Raw genomic sequence first — 14,261 nt, 5'->3', positions numbered from 1 at the left:
GAGTGTGTGCTAGCATCATAGGTGAGAGATGAGCCAAAACCAGGTCCCTAGATCTGTTATATATGCAACAAAGATATCCTAAGGTTTTGGTTCTGAGCTAGATTCAAGACTAGAAAGGACCTACTTTTGGTTCAGAAGAAACTCTCAAATCACATGCAGGTTGGTCTTGCAATAATTCATCATTTGAGGCAAAAATCTCAAGAATAAAGCTTGCTAGTTGTTGGCACCATTGAATCTAATCCCAGCCCACAGGCATAATTGAGTTTACACCCAAATCCATGTACTACTGTGTACCCTGAGCCATCTGTTGTAGGGCTATGGAGTAAAGCAGTCTTGTTTTTTTAAGCTTATCTTTGTTACCAGCTTTCAAGGGAAGGTGTCTAATAGGTAGAGCAGAGAGTAAAAGTAGATTCTAGTCTAGGATCAGCCACTCATTTGCTATATGTCCACAGACAAACCTTCTGTTAATCTCCCCATGTCACAAGTAATTTTCGTAATGGGGCCCAATTCAATACCCAGTAAAAATAAAATAAAAGACTTCCATTTGACTAGTGGATTTTGGATCAGACCCACCAGACTTAATCTAATACAGTGTTTGTAAAGCACTTTGATATCTCCAGATGAAAGGTGCTTTAAGTGCACAGTAATATTTAATGTGAGTTAAGCCCCTTTTGTAATTTTAGAATGTATTCTTACATTTCTGAGTGTCACTTCATTGAACAGTCATATAATAGAGTGTCAAAATAAAGGATTTACTTTCTGCTTTAGTTTCTATTTTTGTTGGACTATGTTAGACCTTTGACTTTACTGATCTCTAGTCTTTATAATTAAATGTCCTTAATTGTATTACCATTGCATGTTTAGGAGTTAGGTTTTTATAAGAAAATAAATGGAATACATTTCTTTTTATTTGTTACATAATCACTTAACTCCATTAAATTTGCAATCCAAGCCAGTCCAGACCATTACTCATTTGTAATTAGGAAGTTTAAAATGCCTAGCACTTATTGGTTCACCTAACCAATACTGTAAAATAGGGTGTAAAGAAAATAATAATAAATATAGCAAAAGGTCAAGAGTTGCCCGAGCGGAATTAAGGTTTCATTAATGCTTCCATTCTTAGGAATTTCTGAAAATGTTAATTGAAACATTGCACAATACAGACAACAACAGAGGATTAGAGGATTTATGTATGAAATTAATTAAATCACAATTAGAAAACAGAGATGTAAAACTATGGATGATAGTTGCATCACAGTGAATGGGAACTTCCCCAATTAAGTCAGATTAATACCTCAAATCTATACTGTCCTAATGAGAATATACTCTGCTGTTGTGAAGTTATCAAGGAGACAAATTCATTATTGAAACAATGGATTATTCTCTAGTCTAATTTATAAATTAAGGCCTATAATGTTATAATTTATACTCTAATTGTAATTCCAATTAAAGCATCTTAAAAACTGTTAATACATTTTCATTAGCAACACAATACAGTTAATACATTAGATAATTTAATACAATAGAGCTATTTATTTTGGTTTCTCTTCATATTATCGACTTGCTGAAATAGCGTGCTTTTTAAATATACACATTAGACTTATATTTTAAAATATTGCCCAGAAATGTTTGGAAAAAAAGATCATTCATCAACCAAATGAATTTGTGAATAAGGCTTCAATGATTTAGAGATATCATCAAACAGATGTCCCACATAAATCCACATAAGCGATTCTGTTCTCCAATCAGAAAAAAGATGATCTGCTTAGCTTTAGACGTACTTATATGGTGACATCTGTTTTAATGGCAAATGTTGGTGTACCTTGCATATGCTCATTTTACTTTTATAATAGTTGTGTCTTCAGCATTCTAGCCAAGATTGCTCTCTAAGATATTACTTGAAAAGGAATACAGTATACGATGATCTTCTTAAGATAAATTGTTTTTCCCCAGCTGGTATTATTTTATTTAAAAGTCCTAAACTATAAGATCTAGTACAGATAGTTTATAGATTCATCATAATAAAATAGTCACACACTCCTCCTGCAATGAGGTGTAACAGTTAATCCGAACTAAGGACTTAGTTTGGATTAACTTCTGACTGCCACGTGTAGCCACGGGCAGTCAGTTCGAACTAAGGGGATTTAAAAATGGCACCCGCCCAGGAACATGCAAATGAAGCCGGGCTGTTTAAATCCCGGGCTTCATTTGCAAGTTCGAATGCCTACCTTAGACACCCTAGTTCGAACTAGGGGGCTAGTGTAGACATACCCGCAGGTGCCACAGGACTAATAATTATATCTGAAAGCAGTTTTAGTAAATTCAGAATAGCCTTTTAGCTAGTTTCCTTGTTTATATAGCTGACACTGGAACAACTTTGCCAGTACCAACTTAGTCAGGAATATATTCAGGAAAATCTAGTCTAAAAAGCTGATGTTATCTGTCACAAAGTCAAAATATCATTTTGCTTAGTTTTGTGTTGTTTTGATTTTTGCTGAAAATCAAAAAATTAATTGCTATGGGAATGTAATGCCATGAAATCATGGCAAAATATTTGTCTTGGATTGTTGTATCTATTGTATTGATCATTTTGATCATAAACACAGTAGGTCTTGCTGAAACAAAAGACAGAACTATGTAGGACTTTAAAGACTAAGAAGATGGTTTATTAGGTGATGAGCTTTTGTGTGCCAGACCTACTTCCTCAGATCAATTTGTGGAAGAAAATTGACACAACCACATATACCAAAGTGATACAATAAAAAAAATGAATGCATGTGAAATTGACAAATCAAACTTTAGAACAGAGTGGCTGTGTCTACACTGGCACCCTTTTCCGGAAATGCTTAAAACGGAACAGTTTCCCATTATAAGTATTTCCGGAAAAAGTGTGTCTACATTGGCAGGATGCTTTTCTGGAAAAGCACTTTTTCCGGAAAAGCGTCCGTGGCCAATGTAGACGCGCTTTTCCGGAAAAAAGCCCCAATCGTCATTTTTGCAATCGGGGCTTTTTTGCGGAAAAGGGTACTGTGCTGTACTACACTGGCCCTTTTCCGGAATAGTTTTTCCGGAAAAGGACTTTTGCCCGAACGGGAGCAGCATAGTTTTTCTGGAAAAGCTCTGACAATTTTACAGTAGATTGCCATTGCTTTTCCGGAAAAGCAAGCGGCCAGTGTAGACAGCTTTCAAGTTATTCCGGAAAAGCAGCGGCTTTTCCGGAATAAGTGGCCCAGTGTAGACACAGCCAATGGGAGTGAGGGAGGAAGGTTACTGTCTGTGAGGTAATGACATAGGGGTGATAATTGGGGAAGCTATCTTTGTAATGGGTGAGATAATTATAGTCTTTGTTTAGACCCATACATAAAGTGCCAAATTTAAGCATGAATGACAATTCTGAAGCTTCTCGTTGAAGTCTGGAGTTAAAGTCTCTTTGAAGCAATATGCATGTTTTAAGGTCATTGAGGGAATGGTCAGTCTGGCTGAAATGGCAAGCAACAGCTTTCTCTCTGTGAGAGAGTCCTATGTCTGTTTTGCGTGCATTGATTCTTTGGCAAAGTGTCTGAGAAGTTTGTCCATTATACATAGCAGATGGACACTTTAGGCACATGATGGCATAAATTATATTTCTGGATGAACAGGAATATGTGTTCTTGATCTTGTAAGAGGCATGGTTAGGTCCAATAATGGTGTCAGCAGAGTAAATATGTGGACAAAGCTGGCAATTGGGTTTGTTGCAAGGGAAAGTTCCAGGGTTGGTATTAGTGTGGTATGTCCTGTAGTTGTAGGTAATAATCATCCTGAGGTTAGGTGGTTGCCTATAGGAGACTATGGATCTGTCTCCCAGAGCCTGTCAGAATATAGTATCCTGTTCCAGTATAGGTTGTAGTTTATTGATAATGCGTTGGATGGGTTTATGTATAGGTGATGACAAGTGGTGTTCTATTGTTGGTTTTCTTGGGTCTGTCTTGAAGTAGATGGTTTCTGGGTATTTGCCTGGCTCTTTCAATTTCTTTTTTTATTTCTCCGGGTGGGTAATTGAGGTTTAAAAATGCTTCATAGAGATCCTGAAGTTTCTGGTCTCTGTCAGTGGGATTAGAGCAGATGTGATTTTATCTAAGGGCTTGGCTATAGATGATGGATCATATGGTGTGTCCTGGATGGAAGCTGGAGGCATGTACGTAACTGTAGGAATCAGTTGGTCTTGATTACCGTTTACACTAACAGCACTTTACTCCATTTCTAAAATACATTTATGGTTCTTTTATTCAGTCAGAGCAGTGTGAAGGGTATCTTAATGTAATTATAGCTCAGTTCCTACTGGATTTACTCTAGGCAATTGTGAAAGCACAGTGTTGTAACATCTCCATATTTACAACAAAGATGCAGTAGTGGTAGAAACCAAAACTGATCTGCTTTAAACAACTATGGCAGTATTTTTATTTATTCTTTTAAATTACATATTCCAGTGCAATTTCCATGTGGAATTACTAACTGAATGGAATATCAGATTTGAAATTTTGCTTTATTACTTATATGTACTAATATTTATGAACATTTCACCATAAAATGTCCATGCTCTGAGGATCAGTTGTGCCCTTTAATACATGTTCAACCCAAAGGCAGTCGTGCTTATATCTATCTGTAAGAACAATGATTTGAGAATCAATTAGGGTTTTTTATTGACATATTAAAATGACACATAGCCACCATACATTGCAAATCACCCACACACTTGACAGTCACTTACTATGCAGATTCAAAGTTTAAAAATTCACTTAAAAGAGCCCTTTTGACAACTTTTTTATGATAAATATTTTCGACTATTTTTCTCCTTTCTGACAGAGAATCTGTGAAGGAGCCTTCACTTTTGCACATGTAAAATTGCACCTGTCACTAATTGCACTAAAGCTGGTGCAAATGCTATAGATATATTTGTATATCTAATTACACATTGCTCTCTTCAAGAAGATAGTTACACATCTGGAGATTAGCATTTGCACCTTCCACCAACTGAAGATACTCATATAATATTGCACCTGAAAATAATCAAAAAAGCTTTTGTGTATCAGATCATGCATGTCTTTAAAATGAAAGGAATGAAATTATTCTATAGCACCAGCAGACTTAAAGTTTTAGCAGATAACATAACACAAACCTCTGTTTCAACAGAGGAGTCAAGTAATTATTCTTTTGAAATAACATTCATATTTTCCTTTAGGTAAAGGAGATTTAATTGGAGCAAACCTCTCAATTAAGGACCAAGTTATTAAAACAAATGCAGATGTTAAAGCTCTAACCTACTGTGACCTCCAATGCATTATCCTCAAAGGACTCTTTGAAGTGCTTGATCTTTACCCAGAGTATGCTCACAAATTTGTAGAAGACATTCAGCATGATCTCACGTACAATCTGCGAGAAGGCCACGAAAGTGATGTAAGTGTCATTAAGCTATCCGTTTCTCATGCTTATATGGCTTAGATTATCAGAGGAAAACAAAGCTCTATTGTTAATTTTAAAATGAGTGCTCATTATGCTTGATGTGATGATTCAGTCATTAACCACATGAATTATTGACTGGCTAATCACAAAGTGACCTCTTTTTCTTGCTTGTCTGTGGGAAAATATAATTTATGAATGATACCTTTTGAGTGGATTTTGCCCTCTTCTGCTTATATTTAAAATTTTTTGCTATGGTATAAAATGTGCGTCCAAAGACGTACTAAAATACACTGCCTATAGATCCTGAAATGCCGGGTTAGTGAACATTAAGTTCATAGCTCACTAAAATTGCCGGGTTAGTGAACATTAAGTTCATAGCTCACTAAAATTGCCATTTCACATTTAAAATGTTACAATGTTACCCTGGCTTGAAATGAGCTCTTACATGAACGAATAAATGTGCAAATAAATATGTTTTGTTGTTTAATTCAGGACATCATAGGCATGTGACTTCACAGAAATCAGTATGTTGTACAGCCTGTGCTTTCAGGCAGCCCTGAATAGGATATTGCTAAGGACCACAAAATTGGTTGACTAAACATTTTGTACAATTTCAGTTATACTAACAGTTTAATAATTAAAAAAATTGGACAACTCTCCTTTTGTAAATCAATATATATGGTAAAGTCTCATGGGTAAGGGGACATGTTTATCTAAGTTACCATAGGACCAGGGGCGCAGGTTAGAAAACAGTGTTGGACTTTCCAAAGGTACATAGGTTTGGTTCACATAAGCTTTTAATAAGACTTTAGGTGTTTATCAGAATTTCTCTGCTTTTGTGAAGCTTCATAGTGACTCCATGGAATGAAGCCTTGGGTAACATAAAGGCTGTGTCTAGACTGGCAATGATTTTGTGGAAATACTTTTAACGGAAAAAGTTTTTCCGTTAAAAGTATTTCCGCAAAAGAGCGTCTAGATTGGCACGGATGCTTTTGCGCAAAAAGTGCTTTTGCGCAAAAGCATCAGTGCCTGGTATATACGCGCTTTTGCGCAAGAAAGCTCTGATGGCCATTTTAGCCATCGGGCTTTCTTGCACAAAAAATTAAGGTGCCTGTCTACACTGGCCCTCTTGCGCAAGAATTCTTACATTAGAACATCAGTGCTCTAGCGCAAATTCAAGCGGCCAGTGTAAACAGCTGGCAAGTTTTTGCACAAAATCTTGCCAGTCTGGACGCACCCAAAAAGTATGTGACGTGGGGTCAGGAAATCTGGATTGAAATCCAAATGTTTCCATGGATGTCTTCATGAACCATACTAAGGCTATGTCTACACTGCAGGTTTTTGCACGAAAACGTCTGGTTTTGCGCAAAAACATGGGAGTGTCCACACTACAAATGCATTCTTGAACAAGAGAAAGTACAGTATATCATAAGAACACAGGGCTTTTTGCACAAGAGTTATTCCTCTTTCTACGAAGAATAAGTTTTTCCTCTTTCTATGAGGAATAAGCCTTTTTGCACTAGAGTTCTTGCACAAAAAGGCATGTGTGGACGGGCAACAAGGGTTTCTTGCACAAGAATTATGGGAGTTTATGAGATTTACTTTTTGTAGGATTTTTCTCATCCTGAGTTTGGGGAAAAATTAAAATCTATCACTTTTTTTGTTATCTCATACTTTTCTATTTCTCTCTCTTCCGCTATGATTCTCATGACAGAAAACTTGATACTCATGAAAAACTGAGGGTGAATTTGATGCTCATGAAAGTGAATCAATATTAGTACTTGGAGCCAGGCATACTAAAGGCAAGAATAGCTTGACTTTTCCCCATGATGACCTGCTAGCCTGTCTCAATCCTGACAAACAACATATGCACCATTCACGAAGCACACCTGGAAAAAAGTCGACCAATTCCCTCAGATGACTGAATTTACTTTTACTTATAACTAGAGTTGGATGATTATTTGGAGAATAGTAAATTTGTCATAAATGTATTTTTCAGAGCACTGAAATGATTTGGGTCAAATTTTGCAGACTTTTAGCTTGGGAAAAAGTCATAAATGCCAGAATGGGGTGAGGGGGGAGCTTGGTTTAATTTTCATGTTAAACCATTTTGACACGTCCTTTAAAAATGACATTTTGAAAATGAAATGTCAACTTGAAACATTTGTTTAGAAAATGTCTATTCAAAACAACTGTTGGAATGTTTTGTTCACTCAGAGAATTTTTTCTGTCATTTTGACAAGAAAAAGCCAAAAGAAAATTCAGTTTCATTTTGCAAAGAACTGCTTTTTGTTTAATTTGGCCACCAAATTAAAAAATCTATTTGTTACTTTGCTCTACTCTTAATTATTTTCATCCTCTAATAAATTAGATCTGTGGGGATGTGTGTACTCTACGGTCTGTATCAGGAAACCAGGTGGGTCTAGAGTATTGGTGGGCAATAATTTTTGATGGGGGGGCCATTCCAAGATTTTGGAAAGTGGTTAAGGGCCGCACTCTTCCATGATATTAATGGAGGAGGCATGGTGTCTGGGATGGAGTTTGAGTGAAGAAAGGAGATTGGGGTAAGGGATTGGGATGCAGGAGGGTGTGGGGGGTCTGGGAGGAAGTTTGGGTTAAAGAGTCAGTTATGACTTTGGGCATGGGCCTGTGGTGCAGAAGGAGGTACAAGAGCTTGGTTGTGACCTAGGGCAGGAAGGGGCTGTGACCTGGAACAAGGGATTGGCTTGCAGGGGTTTGGGTTGTGACCAGGGGCAGGGGATTGGGGGGCAGGATCTGGGAGGGGATATGGGTGCAGGAGGCACAGAGGATTTGGGTTATGTGGGGTCGGGGGGAGGGAGAGGCTGGGGTACTAGAGGCAAACTCTGTCTGAGAGACTTACTTAGGTGACTCCTGGCCAGCAGCCTAGCACATTTCTCAGGCAGGCTCCCTGCCTGCCCTGCCCCCACACTAGCTGCAAGAACCATGTGTATCTGTGAATAAGAGCCATAGGGGAGGGAGCCAATGATGCTTCACATGCTGTTTATTCTTCAAACAGGCAGCTTCTATTGGCCAGAAACTAGCCAATGGGATTGTGTTAGGGGTGGTGACAGACATGAAGCCCCTCCCCCCACTCCAGCAGCTACTTTTCTGAACAGCATGCAGGAGGGGGCGGGGCAAGCAAGGAGTCTGCCTGAAGCTCCCTGCTGCATCTGCAGGCTGGATCTGGTGGCTTGGCAAGCGGATGCAGCCCACTGGCTCTATTTTGCCAAGGCCTGGTTTACAGAAAGTATTAGCCAGATGTTCGTCAGTGAGGCAGAAAAAATGTAATATTTGGGGTAATATTACTTACTTAAAAATAGAAGAAAGTGACTCTCCTTGTCATGTGACAGTGATAAAAAATATTGAGACAAAGCAAAACCAGTATAACTCTTCAAATGATTCATCTGCATGGATATATTTGACTTACACTTAAGTTTTGTGTAGTGCAATAAATACCATAGAAAACTTCTTACCCTCCGACTGTGCACAATATAAAGGGGGTCATCTAAATTTGGATCCGCATCTCCTGAGATAGAAAGCTAGCACACTAAACCAGTACCTTGGAGATTAATAGGCTGTAGATATTTTGTGGCTGTAACTATGAGCTGTGATGATCAATAAGGAGTGCTGCTAAGAAATTTTTAAAATTAGCTAGGAATAATTCAAGAAATGTTATTTTTCAAAAACTAATTTGCTTTCTGTTAAGAAGGCTTGGTATACTGCAAATATTTAGATCAGCAGTGTTAAAGCAGTTGGAATCTTTGAATCCCATGTGGAAATTGATAAGAATGGACAAAATATTTTTGCTACACTGAAGATAAATTAGCCATCACTCTGACATAATTCTGTGCTTTCAGCAAATTGTCACATTTAATAACATTTTATGCTTGCTTAGTGCTCTTGGGTAGCTCTACTAAGAAAATGATTCTGCCTTACCCATTTAGGCACCTTGAAATCAAAGTGTTGTTTTGCCTTGTACCTGAAATGAATAAGCTTTTCAGAGTTACTTTTACTCATCTAATTTTAATCTTGCTGTTCATCTGTTTTTCTTATATCCAATATCAGATGTAGCAAGAGAGAGCAGTTGAGAACTCTGTGGAGCAATCTCAGTGCACATAGAAGAGATTTTGGTTTCAAAAGGTGTCTTTAATACTCAAGGCTGAATTATGTTCTTACAGAAACTCTGAGGCTGTATGGAATACCAGTGGCTGGTCCAAATGACCAGTCAGGCTTGTAATTGGCTTGATTTAGGTACCCATGCCTCCCATCTCACTAGTGGGATACATAAGGGCAGGCCCTTTTCCTTGTACTCAGCCCCATTGATTTCAGAGGGATGGCACAAGGGCATGCAAGCATATTAGCAGTTCCCGGATTGTGGTCCAAGTGAGGATTTTGCATGAGCCCATCCCTGTGATGGAATGGACCAGCCTACCAAGTAGTGAGTATCTATTAGAAAAGGCCAGCAAACAGGAAAGATACATTTGTCCTGTTGGTGCTATTCTGTAGGAAATTGTCCACGTTAGGTTTGTTTGGTCATTCTCATCTCTGTTTATCATTACAAATACACCATATTCAGTCCTCACTTTTGTGAAGTGAAGCACTTCACGAAGAACTTTGGTGTGATCGCTGAAATTAAGGGCAGAATTTGGTCTAATGCATTAAAACTGCTTTCCATGTATCACATAACTATTGTACTGTTAATTAATCTTAAATGGTCTGGCTTTAATTGTCATCACGTTATTCCATACATCTGCATACAACTGAAATCATGAACTGTGGAGCATAATTATTTAGCAAAACTTGACCTATTAAGTTTGATTAAAAATTACTTTGAGTAAAACCAAAAGAGATTGCTGATGCTGGGGGTGTTGGTTTTTTTCTGACACATTCTAAATAGGCCTAATTTTCCGTTTTTTTTGATATTTAGAATGGGAAATAATAAAGCACAACCCGTACTTTCACAGAATTAAAGAAAAAAAGATGTCTGAGCTAAAAACAGAAAATGGCCCGAAAACCAAGTGTACCTATCAGAATGAAATAAAATCATCAACAAAATTTCTACAACACTCTTTTCCCTTAAGGAGCTGGTGCTAATGACCAAGTGCTTATTTCGTTCTATGGAGGATAGAGGAGCAGTCATTTAGGAAGCAACAGAAGATTATCTCTGAGAAACGAAAGATGTATAATAGGATTTCCCAGGCTATCAAATTGAAACTGCAGCCTTCCCATTATGGAAGGGCTGAAAACATAACCTGAACAATCCAGGAAAAAAAATCCAAAGAAACTCCTCAATACAAGAAATAACAACCTCAAAACTATCTCAGCCTCATGAGAGAGAGAGAGAGAGAGAGAGAGAGAGAAGCGGAGAGCTATGGAAATGGGGAGATAAAGGCCTCAATGGGTTCTGCTGATATTGCTAGAAACAGCAGTCCTCAAGTGGATTGTGATGTTATCAGAACCCTGATTGTGTAGCTGCCCTAGCAGAGTTATTGTGTTGTTTTTTATGTATTCTTGGCAAAGAAAGATTTTAACTAGAAGAATGTCTTTACAAAAATGGTATATATTCTGCCCCTCTGTCTTCTTCACTGGATTATTAGATATTTGCTAGTAAAAGAAAAACTTGTAAAATATTTTTAAGCATATGTAATAATTTTAAGACAGCAGGGATCAGTTCATTGGTTAGAAAGAATTGTGATAGTAGACATAAATCAGGCCATCATTCACTTCAATTAATTTGATTTTAGCTCTGAAATAATTTGCTAGGTGACAGAGTTTTTGTGTATCTTTTATATACTGTCCATAGACTCCGGATAAAGTGAGGTGCTTTCCAAGTCAGATACTTTGCCATTTCTCAAGCTTTAATGAAGTCCCAAAGGAAGATAAGGAACTGTTTGGAAAGCATGTGTTCTCCGTCTTTGATTTAGCAGGGCAGTATCAATATGTGTCACATTGTGAAGGGAATGATGGCTTGCTCGAGGACTTGGAAATCTATCTTTGCAGACAGGATATTTAATTAGTATGAATCCATTTCTTATGCAGCACTAAAAATACCATCCTGTCTTTCATGGAGAGCTTTTTCTTCAAGATTGACAGAGTACGCTGTTTTAAAATGAAAATTTAGGGTCTATGAAAGGTAAGGAGGGATTGAGCTTGTGCAGTGCTACCAAAATAAAAGCGATACACAATAATAGTGACTGTAGATTCAGAACAGAAAAGCAATAGATTCTTTCCCTGTCAGGAACATCAGCTCTCAGTGTAGTAAAATTAGTGTTTGCCAATGGCATAAAAGAACCAAAATTTTGAAGGACTAAAACAAGAGATTTATGTAGAAAAGAAAAATAAATATAAGATGTGCATAGCCAGTGCTCTTAGCCAGAATACCCAATTCTCTGCTTTCTAAGAAACTGGCATCTTATTTGTAGGGTGTGTTAACTTTTAAAGGTTCGATCTCCCACATAGTCAAGTTCCAGTGGTATCCTTTTGTCACTAACTTCAACCTCCTAAAAATTAAAAAACTCTTTCAGAACTGCTGGTGCTGAATGGGTGGGCAATCAATCATTTCATCTATCATGTAACCAAACATATTAGTGAAATTACATTTATGAAAATCAGTGTGGCAAAGGATCTGCTATTTATTCTAGTGTTATATTCTTCCAACACAGTTATCCACCATAGTAGTTGAAGTATTCTGCTCTGCCCACTTTCTGATACGGTTTCACTTAATAGGTTAGAATGATTGTCATCAGAGTCATTAGTAACTTCTGTTCACTTGATCTGCTGTTCTCCCTGCTCAGGTGATCAATATGGAGGAAGTTAGATGGGATAACTTGTTTTTCCTGGTAGATCTGTATGGGTGTAACTGGAAGAACTGAAAACATCCCAGCCTACAATTGTTCAGCATAAAATTGCCTGTGAGCCCCATCTCTATCATCTAAAATAAATGTGTTGACTATGAACGCTTCTGAGGCCTATCCGGCAAGGTGCCAAACACTCTGCTCCAATCCAGCAAAGCACTTATGCACGTATTTAAATTGAAGCACAAGTACAGTAAACTTCTGATAATCCGGAACCTATGGGACCTAGGTGGTGCCAGATTATCAGATATGCCAGACTATCAGGAGATACTATAAACTGGTTATATATATACTGTATACATTATATACTGTATATAAAGTGTTCTTAACCCTTTTTATTGTACATATTGTATACCGTATACTGTAATGTTTTAGTTTTTTAAAGCCTTTTTTACCCTTTTTGCTCAGTTCAGCTGCTGCCGCTGTTACCTTGTGACTCATTTTTTGCCGAAGCTCACTCACTAGGCTCTTGCCATTTTGATGCCGGACTATTGGATGCCAAACTATTGGAGTTTTACTGTAGTAGCTACTGGCCACTGATGCCTGATTTATTTTAGGCTCTTTATACTCAGACTACAAAAAGATGTCACTAGAGCAGTCAGCAGCAATACTGCCCACAACATTTTTTGTGTGGCTCTTCCTTCCTGTAAGGCACAGGTAATACTCAGATAAGCCCCATAGTTTCTAGGGGAAAAGTTTCTCTGGTTCTGGGTTTAACCAGCCAGCTTCTCCCCACCTCTCCCTTGGCATCCAGCAGAGACACTCATTTTAACTCATGCTTCCCGGGCATGCTTCCCCATCTCCTCCGTTTGGTGGGTGTGTTGGCTCCTTTTTAGAGTGTTTCAGGCTCAAATACCATAGACAGCTGGGTCCTGAGCACCATCAGATTTGATTTTGCTATATAGTTGCTCTCCCTCCCTCCTCAGTGACCACGCTCATCCCCCCCACCCTCCAAGAATACACTGATCTATGAGTAGATTCAGTCTGTGGTGGTGCTGGAGGTTGTAGATAACGTCTCCCCGCAGCATTAGGGGCAGGGTTCCTACTCATAGTATTTCCTGGTTCACATGCCCAAGGGAGGGATGAGATCTATCCTAAACCTCCATGATCTCAACAAATACTCCATATGACTGCCATAGCATCCATCCACCCTTCCTATAATAGCAATAATTGTTATCTGTACGGAACCTGCAGGGTGCTTATGCCCCTGTAGCAATCTTCCTGAGCCACAAGAGGTTCTTCAGGTTTGCTGTAGGTGGTTTGTACTACCAATACATCATGGTGCCTTTGGGCCTGTCTTCCACTCCCAAGTTTCTAACAAATGCCTGCGTGTGGTAACACGAGTTCCTTTCTTCCCAAGATACAATAGCGTCTCATATTGGAATGACTGGTAACTGAAGGACAAATCCTGTTGTCTCTCATGTCTACTTCACACTAAACCTACGTGGTCATCTAGGTCTCATCTGAGACAGTGGGAAGCAAACACTGTTTCCAGCTCAGAGAATCCAGTTCAGTGAGATCCTGATGCGCTCTCTAAGTTCAAGAGTGTTTCAGTCAACTGAGCAATTTCAGCTACTTAGCTGCCTATAAATGGAGCTGCAGTCTCAACCCTTAACCACAGCCTGAGTATGCTGAGCTGGAAATCGGCACTCTTTTATGCATATTTTTCAAAGGGTAGATCATTCCAGACCAACCCAATGTCCTTCTCTGAGAGGATAACTTATTTTTTATGTAAAAAATAATGCAATAGATATAATCTAGATGGATTTCAGGAGGATATTTGATACAGTTCTGCAATGGAAATTATCATTACTTAAACTGGAGAAGATGGGGCTTAATATGAGAAATGAAAGCTTCATAAGAAACTGATTAAAGGGGAGACTATAGCACATCATTCTGAAAGGTGAACTGTCAGGTTGGAGTGTGATTAATGGAGTTCCTCAGGGA

At 38.3% G+C, this 14,261-nt stretch overlaps 1 protein-coding gene across 1 annotated transcript in view; it reads left to right on the top strand.

Moving 5' to 3' along the window:
• The window catches only part of KCNH8 (potassium voltage-gated channel subfamily H member 8), a 314,900-nt gene that overhangs the window by 242,045 nt on the left and 58,594 nt on the right, over positions 1-14,261 (top strand). Inside the window, exon 11 of the mRNA XM_006120171.5 lies at positions 5,219-5,433. Within this exon, the coding sequence (XP_006120233.2) occupies positions 5,219-5,433 (215 nt within the window). The remainder of the gene's footprint in view (positions 1-5,218; positions 5,434-14,261) is intronic.

This window comes from Pelodiscus sinensis, chromosome 2, assembly GCF_052426305.1.
Source record: "Pelodiscus sinensis isolate ZL-2025 chromosome 2, ASM5242630v1, whole genome shotgun sequence".
NCBI classification, from domain to species: domain Eukaryota; kingdom Metazoa; phylum Chordata; order Testudines; family Trionychidae; genus Pelodiscus; species Pelodiscus sinensis.
The sequence above is the reverse complement of the archived record's forward strand: the minus strand, read 5'-3'. Positions and strand labels throughout refer to the sequence as shown.